The following is a 15,323-nucleotide window of genomic DNA, read 5'->3' as shown; positions in this document are numbered from 1 at the left end:
CAGGTTACCACCAACTCCTCCCTTAACCCCTCCTCTCTGTAACGTATGCATGATGCCAACCCCTCCTTTCTGTAATGTATGCATGATGTTTCTGGGGGTGGGCTTGACCTAGAGGAGGGGAATTTCAAAAGTTTTTATAAGGTCTTGCACACCATCTTTCTGGGTCTTTCCTCTCTCCTGCAAGTGAGGGGAACACCCTGTTGCAACAGTTCAATAAAGGCCAAGCCTACAGGCTGCTGTTTTGCTCCAAGTTATCCTGGTTGGTGTCTTTGTTTTTGTCCAAGGGAGCCCTCAGATTTTTCCGGTCACAGGGGAAAAAGAAAAAGAAAAGAAAACCACTAACTTCAAGCACTGATTCAAGATTATCAGGTACCTCTTTTAGGCCTGAGCTGAAGTTCCCTTAGATTCAGATTGCCCCTCTCCCTGCAGCCAGGATTAAAGCAGCAAGTGAGAGGAGCTTTAGTCCACTCACAAATACTCTCTCCCCACGACTCATAGATAGCCCTGCTCTGCTCCCATCCTCCTTGCCTGCCCGCCCACAACTCAGAAGGCTCCCACCTGCAACATGAGGAGAGATTATCATAACCTCAGGCACACAAATCAGACCACACGCTGTCCATGACCTCTCCTTACCCTTTGGGGGGGGCAGGGAGCTAGAGAAGGAATTTGCAGTGACATTCCCACCTGTGTCAAAGTCACCTAAAATCCACAGCAGACAGATCGTTGTTGGGAGAATAGCACATAATTTAATAGACCTCTACCATGTCCCCACTTCCTTTTTGTTTTACTAAACTTAAAAAGCCACAAATGTTGTACCCTTAGAGGCAACTAAAGAGCTGTAGACTGATGAGCAGTAGACGGAGGAAGTAAACAGTGATGTTATAATCCTGCTCTCAGCTGCATTCAGGATGTTTACAAACTTTCCACTGTTGCGACTACATTTTCTTGGAAACAGTAATAACTACAGCAAAAAGTGTTACGTACTGAAGTTCTCACCCTGGGCCAGCAGGGGGATACTGTAGATAGTTTTCACTCAGGTCCGCATATGCAAATAAGGAATTGAAAGTGACGTTCAGGGATTGGATAGTTACAGAAAGTTGTTACATTTAAATTGTATTGGAGCTCTATATAAGCAGACTGGCTGAACCCTTCAGCCCTGTTCTGTTCTGGCCTGTGAATAAAAAAGAGCTGTTTGAAGAATCGCTGTGTTGTCTGATATGTTCACCCACAACTTAACAAAAAGCCTCTTTTTTTGTCTTCCCCTTTGGTAGGCATAGAAGAGCCAGGCATAGAAAAGCATACTTTGGGACATGAATGTTATTTGCTTGTGCTTATTTTAACTACTTGATATATTTAGCTGAATATTGGTTATGCTTCTGTCTCATAATTTACGGAAGTGTGTTGCTCGGTCACAGTGAGTAGTGTGAACATTCTGGGGGAAGGGAAGAGTCAGAATGGGAAATACACAGCACTCAAACACACCAAAGTGAATACTGCTGCTTTCTTAACTTCACTACCAGGATTGACAAATACAAACATCTGGGAACAGTTACTGGGATTGGGAAATACCAGTTTATGCAACATTCCTGTGATTGACAGGAAGCATGACCTTTGCACTTTCCTTGTATGTGGAAGAAATAACTTGCTAGCTAACTTCCTCCTGTAGAAGTAAGTGTGCCGAGAAGTTTCTTCCCAGACACCAGACTGAGTCATGGTGCGAAGAGTGGCAATTGTTGGAGCAGGTGTGAGTGGACTGGCCTCCATCAAATGCTGCCTGGATGAAGGGCTGGAGCCAACCTGCTTTGAGAAGAGCGATGGCATCGGAGGACTGTGGCAATTCACAGTAAGTGGCATAAACTCAATTTAGAGCTTTAAAGAAAGTGATGGCATTCTGCTGCTGGAATGCATGCCCAAAGCCAGGCAAGAGACAGTGGCCTTGCTTCAAAGGGGGTACAGGTGTGCATCACTAGTGTGGTGAACCTGCTGTGGAAGCATGTTTCCACATTTTGTTTTGACATTAGGCTTTTCATACTCTCCACCTGTGTAGACTGACCATGTGGGGAAACTGGACTGCACGCACAGTTCCCACCTTTCATTTACATGCATTCATCTGAAGGTCAGAACAGAGAGTGCTGGTAAGTTACTTTCCACGCAGCTGGGAACTCTGTAAAAGAATAGTTGTACTTGCGTAAGTTCTATTGACACCCTGAATGTATAAATTAGGGGCAAGAGCAGTCTGAATAACCCTGCTTCCTCCCCCACCCAAGCTTCATTCAGCTACACATTTTGAATGCATGAAAATGCATGTACAATCTTTTGTTCTCCACCAGAATCAGAGGAATCCTGTTTTGTGCTTCCTTTCAGCAGACACTGGTTTGCAAAGTCCTAACCAGTTGGAATCTGGTGGCATCACTGACCCACCTTATAGCCAAGGATTGCTAACAGAAAGTTATCAACACCCTGTCAAAACTATCACCCACAGAAGGTGGTGTGTTTTATTTGGTTGACACTAAGAGCCTAGGAAGCTGCTTTATACAAAGTGAGAACCTTGGTCCATCTATCTCAGTATTTTCTGCAGTGATTGGCAACAGTTCTCAGATGTCAGGCCTTCTGTAGGCAAAGCAGACGGCCACTATTCTCTGACCCTTCCCCTTGTAAAGTTAGTATTGAAAGCAGTGTAATTTCGCGGTGTAAATGATTTACTCTGGCATCTTACTTACTGTGTAACTGCTACTGCCACACAGGAAACGCCTCAAAAGGGAAGAATTGGTGTTTATAGATCGGTTATGACCAACACCTCCAAGGAAATGACCTGCTTCAGTGATTTTCCGTTCCCCGAGGATTGCCCCAACTACCTGCGCCACTCTGCGCTCCTGGAGTACCTCAGGGCGTATGCCAAGCATTTCTGCCTTCTTGACTACATTCGCTTCCAGGTGAGGGGGAAACTAACAGGCAGATACTTTGCAAGGAACAGGGCCAGAGAGTGCTCCATCTGTTCTAAGGCTCTCCTCCTGCGTTGCAGGGGGTTGGACTAGATGACCCGCAGGGCCCCTCCCTTTTCTTTTTTTAATTTAAATTGCTTTATTCATTTTACAAGTAAAAAAAAATCCATAACCAAAACAAATATAAATAATGGAAAATAAAAATATAAGCTCCACAAAAAATGACAAAGAAGGAAAGAAAAAAAAAAAAGAGAAAAGAGAGAAAAAGAAAAGAAATAAAGAAAAAACACAAACAACAAATATTTTTCCATTACACAAAATCATTCCTGGACTACAAACCATATTTTATATAATCTATACACAAAGTTCCTGGACAGAATTTGCCTTCATATTTCTACCCTTCACATTTTTTCCTGTTCCTCTATTGTGTCCCTTATTTGCTTTCTTTTGACTTCCCTCTAGCTCTTTGCGGTTTTTATACTGCACTTACTTTTAAGTAATCTGTATTTAATTAGTGAACAGAACTTTTATCTGTGAATTTAATCAAGGGACAACCAAGTGTTGTTGGAACCATGTTTTGTTAGATAATTTTTAAAACAGTCCCATTTTTTTTGGACCTTATCTCCCAAGTGGTTTCTTATTAAGTCTGTCATCTTGGCCAATTCAAGGTATTCACACGGCTTCATTTGCCCTTCATTTTTAGTTGATATTGACTCATTTTTCCAATATTTAGCTATTAATATTCTGGCTGCTGTTGTTGCATAAAGAGTGTTGTTGCCTTCTTTTATTTTCTTTTGGAATGTTTACTGTTAAAATGCCTAATAAAAAGTGGTTCTGGTTTCGTTAGAAACGTGTGTTTTAGCATTTTCTTTTTTTAGTTCTTAATATATAATGTCCCAAAATTGTTTAATTTGAGGACAAGTTCACCACATGTGGAAGAAGGTTCCTATATTTTGTTTAAACCTCCAACACTTGTTTTTATTTTTATTGATTTTAGCTAATTTGGATGGGGTCAGTTACCATCTGTAGGTCATTTACATAAAGTTCTCTTTAATCAGATAGAACGCTGTAAATTTTAAATCTTTTTGCCACAATTCTGCCCATTTTTCTATTTCAGTTGGGTAGCCAAAATATTGAGCCCATTTCACCATCACTTCCTTTACTTCTTCATCTTTCAGATTCCAATCTAATAATAGTCTATGTTTTTGATAGTGTCTTTCTATTATTTAATATTAATTCTTTTTCTAGATCTGTTATCTTTGTATCCAATCTGTTTATTTTTTAATCAGATTTAATTATTTCATTTAGGTGGTAAAAGTTTTAATTGGTTATTTTCTTCTTCTATTATTTCTTTATAGGTAGGCCAATTAGTTTCCATATTTTTCTTTTTCACTGCGATTGCCTCTAACAGAGACAACTACCAAGGGGTTTTTTGTTCTAATAGTTTTTTATTTCTTTCCCATACTGCAAAAAGCGAACAGAAGGCACACCTGACCCACAGGGCACAATCCACAGGGAAATTCTTCCATACAAGCCCTAATGAAATAATCACAAACAGCTGGTCATTACAGTTGCAAGGAGAAAGTTGCCCTTTGAATTAAGACTCCCCTTTACATTTGAGAAGATTTGATGTTTCTGCTGGTAAATTTGAAAATGTTTCTATTGTTTCCAACAGTCTCTGAAAAACTCACAAACAGGGCATGAGCTTAAGGGCCTTCCTAACCCTTTTTTTATCCCCAGCATGCAGTAGTCCGAGATATACTGCATCTGAACATGAAGGTTCCATTTAGCTTTTATGGACAACAGCTATTGACAGACCATGGATTATTATTTTTTAAATCCTCTATGAGAACTTGAGTCTCCTTGTTCCATCAGCCCAAGAATCTGGATAGTTGAATTCAGGTGGTACTCAGAGGTATCTTGCCTTGGAGTTTCCCCTTAGCCTTTGATACATGGATATAATAAGATGGCAGTATATATCTGGCACTGTGCTGAGCAGCAGCTAAGGAGAAGGGGCAGGGGGACCTATTATCCAGTGGGAAATCTCTTGCAAAATAAGGGTACAAAAGCATTTCCTTCTTTTCCCCCCTCAGGGATTGAAAACTTCAAAGGTCGCTACTTCCATAGCTGGGAATACAGAGATCAAAAAGGGTTTGAAGGGCAAAAAGTCCTTGTAGTTGGTGCTGGCAACACTGGAGGGGACCTTGCGGCTGAGATCAGCCGCACAGCTGCAAAGGTACCACCACCCTTTATGGACCAATAAGTGCTGAGCTTATTTCAGTCTTGAGTGGGAGATAAATCACGTCATCACCCTGGAGCAATAACAAGAATAACATATTTATAGAGTGCTTTCAAGTTTAGCCCTTACAACAGCCCTTTTAAGGTGGTCTTTAATTATTTTTACCACTAATTTTGTTGTTTTTGTGTAACCTGCTTTGAGGGTGGTGGTAGTGGTAGCTGTTTTTACAATCAAATGCTGTAGAAATTTTATGGGGGGGGGACACTAACTAACAGCCTTGTAAGGTGGATCATTATTATTCTTCCCATGTTACAAATGGGATTAGGTGTGTGGAGGTTGAAAGAAGCAGCTTGCTTAAGTCTACTTAGTGGGTTCGTGGTAAAGGCAAGATTTTAACTAGGGACTCCTTGATTCATGACGGTTCCCATCTCTTAGCCAACCATTGCATTGTCCGGAATCTGCATATACTTCAAATTTTAGTCATCACTACCACACGGGGCCAAGGCTTGTTATGATTATGGCAAATTCAGCCCTTTCCCATTGAGAAATATTTGTCCCGTCCTGTCCCCACCCGGAAACTGCATTGGGAGGGAAGCCTGCGCTGGTGCCAATGGAAGCTTCTCAGCTGGTAAGATGCAGGTGGCGCTGTGGTCTAAATCGCCAGGCCTCTTGAGCTTGCCGGTTCAGATCTGTGTGATGGGATGACAGCACTTAATCTTTAACTTTTTTACCTCTCAGCTGATGTAGATAGAAGCTGGGGAGGGTAATTTTCATTTGGAACATAGAATGGGGGAGGGGAGGATTAATCTCTCCCTCCCCATTCCCTGTGGTCCATCTCAAACTTCCAACCCAACCCTAGAGCTATTTACATCCTTTTTAAAAGTACTTGTTAATAGTGTTCACATAAGGAAATGGAGTTTCGCTTGGCCCTTACACTCTGTGTTTTGATCTTGATCAGCCTCCCCCAGCTTAGTGCCTTCCAAGTATTATGGACTACACCTCCCTTCAGCCCAGCCACTATGATCAGTGGCCATGTCCACACCACAGCTTGTTTGTTAAGGGTGCTGGGAATCATAGCTCTGTGAGGAGTAAGCTACAGTTCCCAGGATCCTTTGTGGGGAGTCATGTGCTTTTCTTGTATGGTGCAAATGTTGGCTGGAGGTCACCAGGTTGGGGTGGCTGATCTAAATGATATTCAAGGCAGCTTGTTGTTGTTGTTGTTGTTGTTGTTGTTGTTGTTGTTGTTAGCAATTATATACTGCCCTATACCCAAAGGTATCAGGGCAGTTCACATAAAAATATCGCAGTATATAAAATAAAAACAATAACCCAATAATACCTCCCCCAAAAGATCCACATTTTAAAAGGGTGTGGGATGTTGATCAGCTTACAGCAGAGTATGCAATTCATACAAAACTCTGGAAGGTTCTTGGTGGTGGGACATGATCTTCTGCACTCTGGTACTGCTTCCACCACTGTCCTTAAGTATCATGTAAGGAAGCACCAGATGTGATGCTTCTCCTCACAGAGGCCAGATGGAATGTGCTCTTGGCTCAATTTTTGTTGGTGGGGTGGCTAAGAGGAGAAAGGTGGTCTCTGAGCCTCTCCCCAGCTCTCTGGTGCTTCTGCCACTTTAAGGGGTCTGTAGAGAGCCCCTTTGTTGCATTCCCTAGTCTGCACACTCTTCCACTTTTAGTCCCAATGTTGCTGCATTATTACCCTCTAGAGGGGCATTTGCATTTCAACATTTGTGGTATAAAAAGTTGAAGGATTTCAGCAGGAAATTACGGGACATGCACTGATTGGAAATGTGGTTTTCCACCCTGAAACTTCTTCAGGAACAAACAGTATTGAAAGCAGGATGACATATAACTGCCCCATACTCTCAGGAGCACAAACACTCATGAATGCACAATGAAAAGGACATATGGAATGGCTCTTGGTATGATCTTGGTCTCCTGCTTCATCATCTCATGGCTATTTCCTGAGGAGTTACTTTTGCTATTAAGATAATGATATTGTGTAAGCAATATCAAAAGCAGCTGGCCAGCCTTTGGGCCTTGGTCTCTTTGTCACTCCATCAGACCAGTTCTCACATGATCTCAAATCATCTGCCATGCTGTCGGCGGCACCCTAAGGATATGCTTCTTCACTTTGAATCCTCTTCAGGTCTTCCTCAGCACCAGAAGCGGAACATGGGTGGTAAGTCGCATTTCAGAAGCTGGCTGGCCCGTTGACATGGCCTGGACAACTCGCTTTTATGGGTTAATTGAAAAGCTGCTTCCAGAAGGCACCATATACAAGCTAAAGGCAAAGAAGATGAATCGATGGTTTAACCATGAGAACTATGGCTTGATCCCTGTTAAAAGGTAATCTTCTGAATTAAGAACGTGCAAACAAGAATGGCCTGCTCACAGAAACTGAAGTTTCTGAGATTAGCATTCTTAAGTAGTAATTAACCTCAATGGGTGGACAGTATCTATTGGGAGGGGGGATTCATTTCCCAAGGCATTTTGAGCAAATTTCTCTTCTTCAGCATCACTAGCCACAGTTGTCAAGGCACATACATATTGTCAAGGAGCTCACTTCTTGTTTCTATGAGTTACTTCTACAAAGAAGATCATTTTGCTGAAAGCTCACTGTAGCTGCAACAGTGCACAGTAACTATCTATACGCTAGAGTGGGATTCTTGTCATACAAAGCTTTGCTGGATTTTCGTGTCTAAGGCATTGAAGTACCCTCCAGTGCCTTGGACACGAAAATCCAGCAAAGCTTCGTATGACAAGAATGAGTGTTAGAGCCAGCACGAAAGGAGCACTGGCTTCTTGTACGCCGTGACAAAGGCATGCAGAGGACCCAGCCTCAGGCACAGGCACAGCCTTTCCTCCAATCCCTTAGAATGAGTCTTTCCCCTCCATGTTCTCATGAAGGTACCACAGAGTGCTTACCAGTCCTTTCTTTCCAGCAAGTATCACTCCAAGGAAAGTCCAACAGTGAGTCGAAGAATGTAAAGTGCTTCACAAAGCAGGTCCAAGCAGCAGCATTTAACAAAAAGTGTCAGGCAATTTTATTATCAAAATATTTATGGTAACTGGGGAAGGTGGTGGCCTGGCAGCACCTGCCTCTACTGAACCATCAAATCCCAAATAGGGATACCTGCTGTGGTGGATGACCCTTGCTCCGAAAGGCGGGGCTAAAATGAAAGGGTCCAGGAACTCAGACCAGAAGAAATTTCATAAAATCATACACACACTTTACAAAAACAAAACTATACAAGAGAGAAAAACTTCAGATAATTACACAGATAAAAATGGCTCAGAAGGTAAGAAAACAAGAAACACTATCTTATACAGCTAATTAACACAAACACTTACACTTAAATCTCAGTAGGCTGAGGAATGGAACAAGATGCTGTCAAAAGCCCAAATAGACGCTGACCTCAGCTTGGCTGGCTGCTGAGAGCTCCCACCAATCCAGGTTTTATGAGAACTTATCGACTACGGGCATTCACCTCTTCCACCCAGTTGCCTGGCGGCTTCATCATATATCTTGAGGCGGCAGGTGAAAACATTAATCTATAATAATAATAATAACAACAACAGTTTACAGTTAGGCCCAAATTAAAATAACTGCCAACCCCAACTAAACATTTAACCAACCCAAACAGAGGACCCCCAATTAAAACTGTTTAAAACATTTAAAAACATTTTAGCCAAATTGCTCCAACCCAAGTTGTTCCAGCAATGTCCCTCTGGCTTCCCAGGAGCCTCTTTGAGCTGTTCAGGATCAGTGCGGGCCCCGCCCTCCAGGCCAGGGGGAAATGGACCTTGCAGCAGGGAGCAGGTCTTTCCACCATACACACGGCAGCAGCAACGTCCCTCTGGCTCCCCATAGCCAGGCCTGGAGCTGGTTAGACAATCCATGGTCTTTAAATGTGTTTGTGGGGCTATTGGTTTATTTTGTTTTATTACATATTTTGTATTTTTATGCTGTGAGCCGCCCTGAGATCTTCAGATAAAGGGTGATCTGCAATTCTAACAAAGAAATAAATAAATTCCATGTATCTGCTCCTTCCTCCTCAGAGATCAGACCCTCCAAGTGTCCATGTTTCCCAGAGACATCCCTGATTTAGAGAAGCCGTCCTGGTTTCTGATTGGGTCCCAGAATGTCACACTTTTCCTTAGGATGTCCCTATTTTTTTGGATAAATGTTGGAGGGTATGAGAGATTCAACTTGTAGAGGTCAGGGGTAGGGAGGAAGCCAGAAGAATGCTTGTACACACCAACAACATATTTAACAGGCATGCCTATCATATCTCAGTGGCATAGTAGGAATTGTCCTTGGTAAAGAGGGATATCTGGTGGTCACATATGGACTAATGGTGTTTCTTTCCACTTTCCACTATTTAGCAATTCAGGGACATCTTTAATTTTGAATGATGAGCTGCCTAGCTGTATCCTTTGTGGAACTGTGACAGTAAAGCCAAATGTGAAGAGGTTTGCAGACACCTCTGCCATCTTTGAAGATGAAACAGTAGAAGAGAATATAGACACGGTCATCTTTACAACTGGCTACTCTGCCACGTTTCCCTTCCTGGAAGAGTCTCTGCGTGATGCTTGCAGGAGCAGCACATCTCTGTATAAGCACATCTTTCCTCCTCACCTAGAAAAGCCCACGTTGGCTTTCGTTGGCTTTATAGCATTAACTGGACCCATTCTGCCAGCAGTGGAACTTCAGGCACGTTGGATCACAAGGGTATTTAATGGTAGGAATGAATAATTTTATTGTCATTTTCCAGTTTACGCCAAGGGGAAGCACAACAACGTTTAACAAGGAAACAGCAATTGTAAGAAGGTATGAAGGAGAGGAAATGGTTGGCATTTCTCCTACGCTGTGACCTGCTGATGCGAACACTCCTGCTTTGCATAAGGATGGGGTAGACACAGGATTAATTTGAGTAATTTGGCCTTTAAATAGTTTCATGTGTGCCAGATTAAAAACTAAAACTCCAATAAGAGCCCTGCTGGGTTGAACCAAGGACTCGTCTGGTCCAACATCCTGTTCCCACAGTGGCCAACCAGGCGCCCACGGGAAGCTCACAGGTAGGACCTGGGTGCAACAGCAACTGGTACAGGGGTAGAGCACAGATCAGTCCTTTTCATCTCCATGCACAACACTGTCATCAAAAGTTACAGTATATAAGGCTTCAGCAGTTTTTCAAAAGTTAGGTTGCATTCCTCCTATAGAACAGAATTTCTTCAAAGTCTTGTGAAGAGCTTCCAAAATTTGCTGGACTGGGGTTGGGAGTTGTGGTGGCCAGAAGGGCATTTTGAATCCTACCCCCCGTCTAATTTGTTTGTACTTCTGCAAACCTTGGGTTCCACTCAGAGCTGCAGACAATTTTTTTGCATGTGTGTGGATGATGTCATATATGGACTTTCTGCTACCACAACATCTACCGTATTTTTCGCACCATAGGGCGCACCGGACCATAGGGCGCACCCAGTTTTTAGGGGGGGAAATCAAGGAAAAAAATATTTCCCCCCCCAGCCCCAAAGAGCAGCGTACAGGCTGCACACAACCTCTCCCTGCCAGAGGGGTTGTGCGCAGCTATGGAAGAAGGCAAGGCAGCGAGCGGGATGGATCCCGCTCGCTGTTTTGGCTTCCTCTTTAGCCCCGCACAGCCTCTCCTTGCCGGGAGAGGCTGCATGGGGCTAAAGAAGCCATAGCCCCACGCAGCCTCTCCTTGCGGAGGGGTTGCGCGCAGCTCTGGAAGAAGGCAAGGCAGCGAGCGGGATCCATCCTGCTCGCTGTTTTGGCTTCCCCTTTAGCCCCGTGCAGCCTCTCCTTGCCGGAGGGGTTGCGCGCGGCTATGGCACAAGCCTGCATTCGCTCTATAGGACGCACACACATTTCCCCTCAATTTTTGGAGAGGAAAAACTGCGTCCAATAGAGCGAAAAATACGGTAATTAGGATTCATCTCAGAGTTACACAACCATCCCAGTGTGGACTTTAGATTCCTCAAGCCTGACAGGCCATCTCTCACTAAAGGCAACTTGAATCAAAGCAGCAAGTGTACTTTCCTTTTATTGGCTGAAATACAGAAGTTCCTATTTGTCATTTTCTTTCTCATACTCAGGGTCAAGTGAGCTCCCTCCAATGAGCAGACTGATCAGTGAAGTTGCTAAACGGAAGAACGCACTCCTTAAAAAGTATGAAGTGCTATATATTATTGTGCATGTTGTATGACTGTAATCATTCAGGGCTTATCCACACTTACCTTTTGCTGTGCTTTTTCCACACAAAGGTCCATGCTTTAATGCTCTGTGTGCAAGCGTTTTCCTCCCCCCCCCGAAAACCTGCTCTTTAAAGCTGAATCAGGGCAAACATCAATCTGGGTTTTCCATGGATTGCTGTTTGCTCCAATTGAGCTTTAAAGAGCAGGTTTTTGCAGGCCTGAAAAGAGTGGAGGAAAGGCAAGTGGACCACAAAAGTGGTCATCCCCTTGGTCTTTTAAAATTGTAGAGCCTCCAAACTAACATTGCTTTATTCCACTGGCCTCTACATCTATAACTTTTGATTTTTGTTGTATCCAATTACTAGTTTTTCTACCTTTTAATGATATTCCTACCATTGCACAAAACCATGGCCTGCTGTGTTGTTCTTAAGCTGTTCATGTTTCTCTATGTCATAGTCCATTTTTTGGATCCATAACCCATCAGAGGCAATATGCACATAATGAACACTTTAACTTGCAAATCTAACAAAATCTAAGAATGGCACACCTTAAAACAATGGCTTGATTTTGGGAGTGGAGAGAGACTTGTTTGTTTCCAAATCAACTTTAATTGCACCACCTGAATTTGCTGATATGTGTCTGAATAAAAAAACAGCAGCACTCTAGAAGAGCCCTGAGTGGGGGGAAATATACAGAACTGAGAATTTAATGGCAGAAAAGAAGAAGATGCCATAAGCCTGTGGAGTGCTTTGCTCATGCTTTTGGGAGGTTCAGAGATGACTTCAAAGAGGAGTGAAGGATCTCAGGCACCTCCCTCCCCAGATATTTGCTGCTACCCCATTTACCCATTTTCAGAAACAACATGCTAAGGTCCCATACAACAGGGATTAAATTTTTAGAAACCTTCAGGTGGTTAAAGAGACCTCCTTCACTTTTTGCTGCTCCTGCTCTGATTGGCTGCTCTCTAGAGGTTTTTCATCCATGAAAATAGTGCCATCGTGTGGTTAAAGAAGAGTTTCCACCACACTTGAATTCCCAGTCTTTGTCCGACCACTGAGCAGAAAATACATGGTCATCATTATCATCCTTGTGCCGGATTTCGCTATAAGAAGCAGTAAATTTTTTGTCAGGAGCAAGATGAGAAAAACAAGCAGATTGTACAAATGGTCATCCTTTCCTCTCCTCTCCTTTTTTGATTCCTTTATGCAAAAATGTTGTGGGTGAGAAATGGAGGAATGGCAGCATTATCAATAATTCCATTATTCCATTCCAAGAAACAGATGACCAGACTTCTCACCTGAACCCAGATGCTGAACCTAATGCAGTGAACTACATTTGGCATCAAACAGGAAGAAGTTCATTTGCTGTTCAGACATATATCAGAAAGGCATTCAAGCTGCACCCTCACAAACTGGGCCACTGGGACAGTCTGGGCAGCTCTGTTAAACCTGCCCCAGCCCTTCGCAGTATACTTCTGAGCAATATTCTAAGTACTTGCTTATGTGACCTGGGACTCACCTACATTAGTAAAGATACAGCGATTTGAATGAGCTATAAACACCAGATGGCACCAGAGAGCAGAAAATTTTAAAACACGGTTTTCCATAGAGATTTCTTTCTTTTGTTATTACTTAAAGCGTCGTTGTCCCCCGGTTTTCTTATCATGGAGGGTTACTACTACCACCACTACTATTACTACTAATAATAATTTCATTTCTATACCGCTTTATATTTTAAAGAAAAAATCTCAAAGTTTATGCACATTTAATACATTAAAGCATCAAATAAAACAATCCAGAATAAAACAAATTCAAGCTTCAAGGAAAATCTTTCAGATCCTTCTCCAAGGGACATTTTGCTTTCCCTGTATTTATTTACCTACTTAATTTATATAGCTGCCACATGTAGGGAGCCAGTGTGCTGTAGTGGTTAGAGTGTTGGACTAGGACCTGAGAGGCCAGGAAGCTCCCTGGGTGAGCAGCTGGAATACTGCAGAACCAAAAGAGGGAGGTAAAAAAGAAAAGCTTCATCAAAAGCAAGCCAGGGGCTTCAGCTTTGCCCCTACGCTAATGGGCTTTACTTACCCCATTGAATTAGAAAAGAATTCAATAAACTGGTGGACCTCTGGGTTCCATTTGATGCCAGTGTTTTCATCCTTTTTTGATTCTATGATATCAGCAGCATGTCTGATTAGCTCCATGGCATCCTAACATGATTACATTTAGCAGTGGTCTCTGATTGACTAGGATAACTAGAGAAGGAATGATAAAGAGAGATAGCAGTCACTGAAGCAGCAGCATAGGCTGAAAAAACAGCCTTCTACAATTGCTATTTTTGAGACAAAGATCAAATTGGAAAATACTTGGCATAATGCTAGGCTGTTGAAATTTGTTGGTGAGCCCCTGGGTTCAAATCATTTCTTCAGGCATCAAGGCAATGGGCAAGTTGCTCCTCTCAGCCTAACTACTAGAAAAAAGGACAAGGAAGGTTCTCCAGGATGTTGCCCCCACCTCCAGCCCCCCATGACACTGGGCCCTGCCTCTTCTGCCCCCAACATTCCTGTGTTTGGCTCAAAAGTCTAAAAGGGGCTTCTAACCACATTTGGCTAAATAGTTAGAAGCCTTTGTGTTACATTACCCAAGTTCCCAGTCTTGCCTCCAGCCTCCACACTAAACAAGCAAGCGTCAGAGGAGATGAGAGTGCCTACCTGGAGCGCAGGACACAAGGGGGCGGAGCTGGTCCATGCACACACCCCGCCCCCAAGGTATGTCGAATGCTCATGTGATCAGACTGTGTAGCACTACAGTCACCTCCGCGGGGGGGGGGGGGGCTACAAGACAGGTGAATTGGGCTTACTGGGCCTGAGAAGCCTGACACTCTTCCCATTTCTTTCCCACTTTAGGGGTATCACTGATATTTCCGGCAAGAGCGACAAACCCAGGCTAAGATTCGTCTCCTACATGGATGAAATTGCTGCTTGCCTAGGTGTGAAGCCCAATGTGCCGTTGCTTTTCCTATCAGACCCCAAACTAGCCTGGATGGTTTTCTTTGGCCCCTGCACTTCTTATCAGTACCGCCTGACTGGACCTGGAAAGTGGAGGGAAGCCAGAGGTGCAATCCTGACCCAGTGGGACCGAGTTCTAAAGCCCCTGAAGACACGGGTCGTAGAAGACTCCCCCCAACCTGCTGCAGTTCCCCACTGGCTCAAAGCCTTGCCCATATTTCTGGGGGCCGCCTTGATCATTCTTAAATACCTGCCTCCTGCAAGAACAAATGGATGGAGTGTATTAAATTCGTTTCATGTTTAGTGGGTTGGGCATTGTTCACAATGCCTGGTCACACCAGTCTTGAAAAATGACTCACGACCCAGAGAAGCCATGTGCAGAGAGTCAGGCACACACGCTGGAGCCGTTCTTGTATTTTGTGGGTCCTGTAGGCTTGGGGAAATGACATTATAAACTTAGCATGTAGCTTGACTGGATAAATGTGAAGTCTTTATTTTCCAATTATTGTTTAATTGTGAGGGTGATCTCTGTGTTGTAACAGTGTAGTCAGAGAATAGTTTACTGCCATGGTTCCCAACGTGGGGCCCACGCAGGGCCGTAGCTGGGGGGGGGGTGAGGTGGGGCGCCGCCAGGGGCGCAGGCGATGGGGTGTGTGTGCAAAATAGGCTACAAATATGTCCATAAATATTGATTATTGCCTCATAAGAAATGGTTTTACATAGAGTGTGAATTGATGGGGGGGGGGTTGAAGGAGAGGCGGAAAGAAGAGCTAATTTGTCTGTGGCTAGGGGGCACAATCTGGACGGTTCTGCCAGGGGTGCAAGATCACCTACCTACAGCTCTGGGCACCCACCCCACAGGGGGGCAATTTGATTTTTATGGGGGGCAATTTGAGAGT

General features: G+C 43.6%; 1 protein-coding gene across 1 annotated transcript; it reads left to right on the top strand.

Annotated features, from left to right (window-relative positions):
- Positions 1 to 1,636: 1,636 nt before the first annotated feature.
- LOC310709822 (dimethylaniline monooxygenase [N-oxide-forming] 4-like) lies at positions 1,637 to 14,905 on the top strand. Its single transcript, XM_083509864.1, has 7 exons — positions 1,637 to 1,843; positions 2,745 to 2,994; positions 5,036 to 5,178; positions 7,351 to 7,550; positions 9,591 to 9,946; positions 11,322 to 11,394; positions 14,323 to 14,905. The coding sequence occupies exons 1-7, from the start codon at positions 1,712 to 1,714 to the stop codon at positions 14,726 to 14,728; spliced, it is 1,560 nt and encodes a 519-aa protein (XP_083365990.1). The 5' UTR covers positions 1,637 to 1,711; the 3' UTR covers positions 14,729 to 14,905.
- The last annotated feature ends 418 nt before the right edge of the window (positions 14,906 to 15,323 follow it).

The sequence above is a fragment of the Podarcis liolepis genome (assembly GCF_965112155.1).
Source record: "Podarcis liolepis genome assembly, chromosome: 6".
Classification (NCBI taxonomy): Eukaryota; Metazoa; Chordata; class Lepidosauria; order Squamata; family Lacertidae; genus Podarcis; species Podarcis liolepis.
The sequence above is the reverse complement of the archived record's forward strand: the minus strand, read 5'-3'. Positions and strand labels throughout refer to the sequence as shown.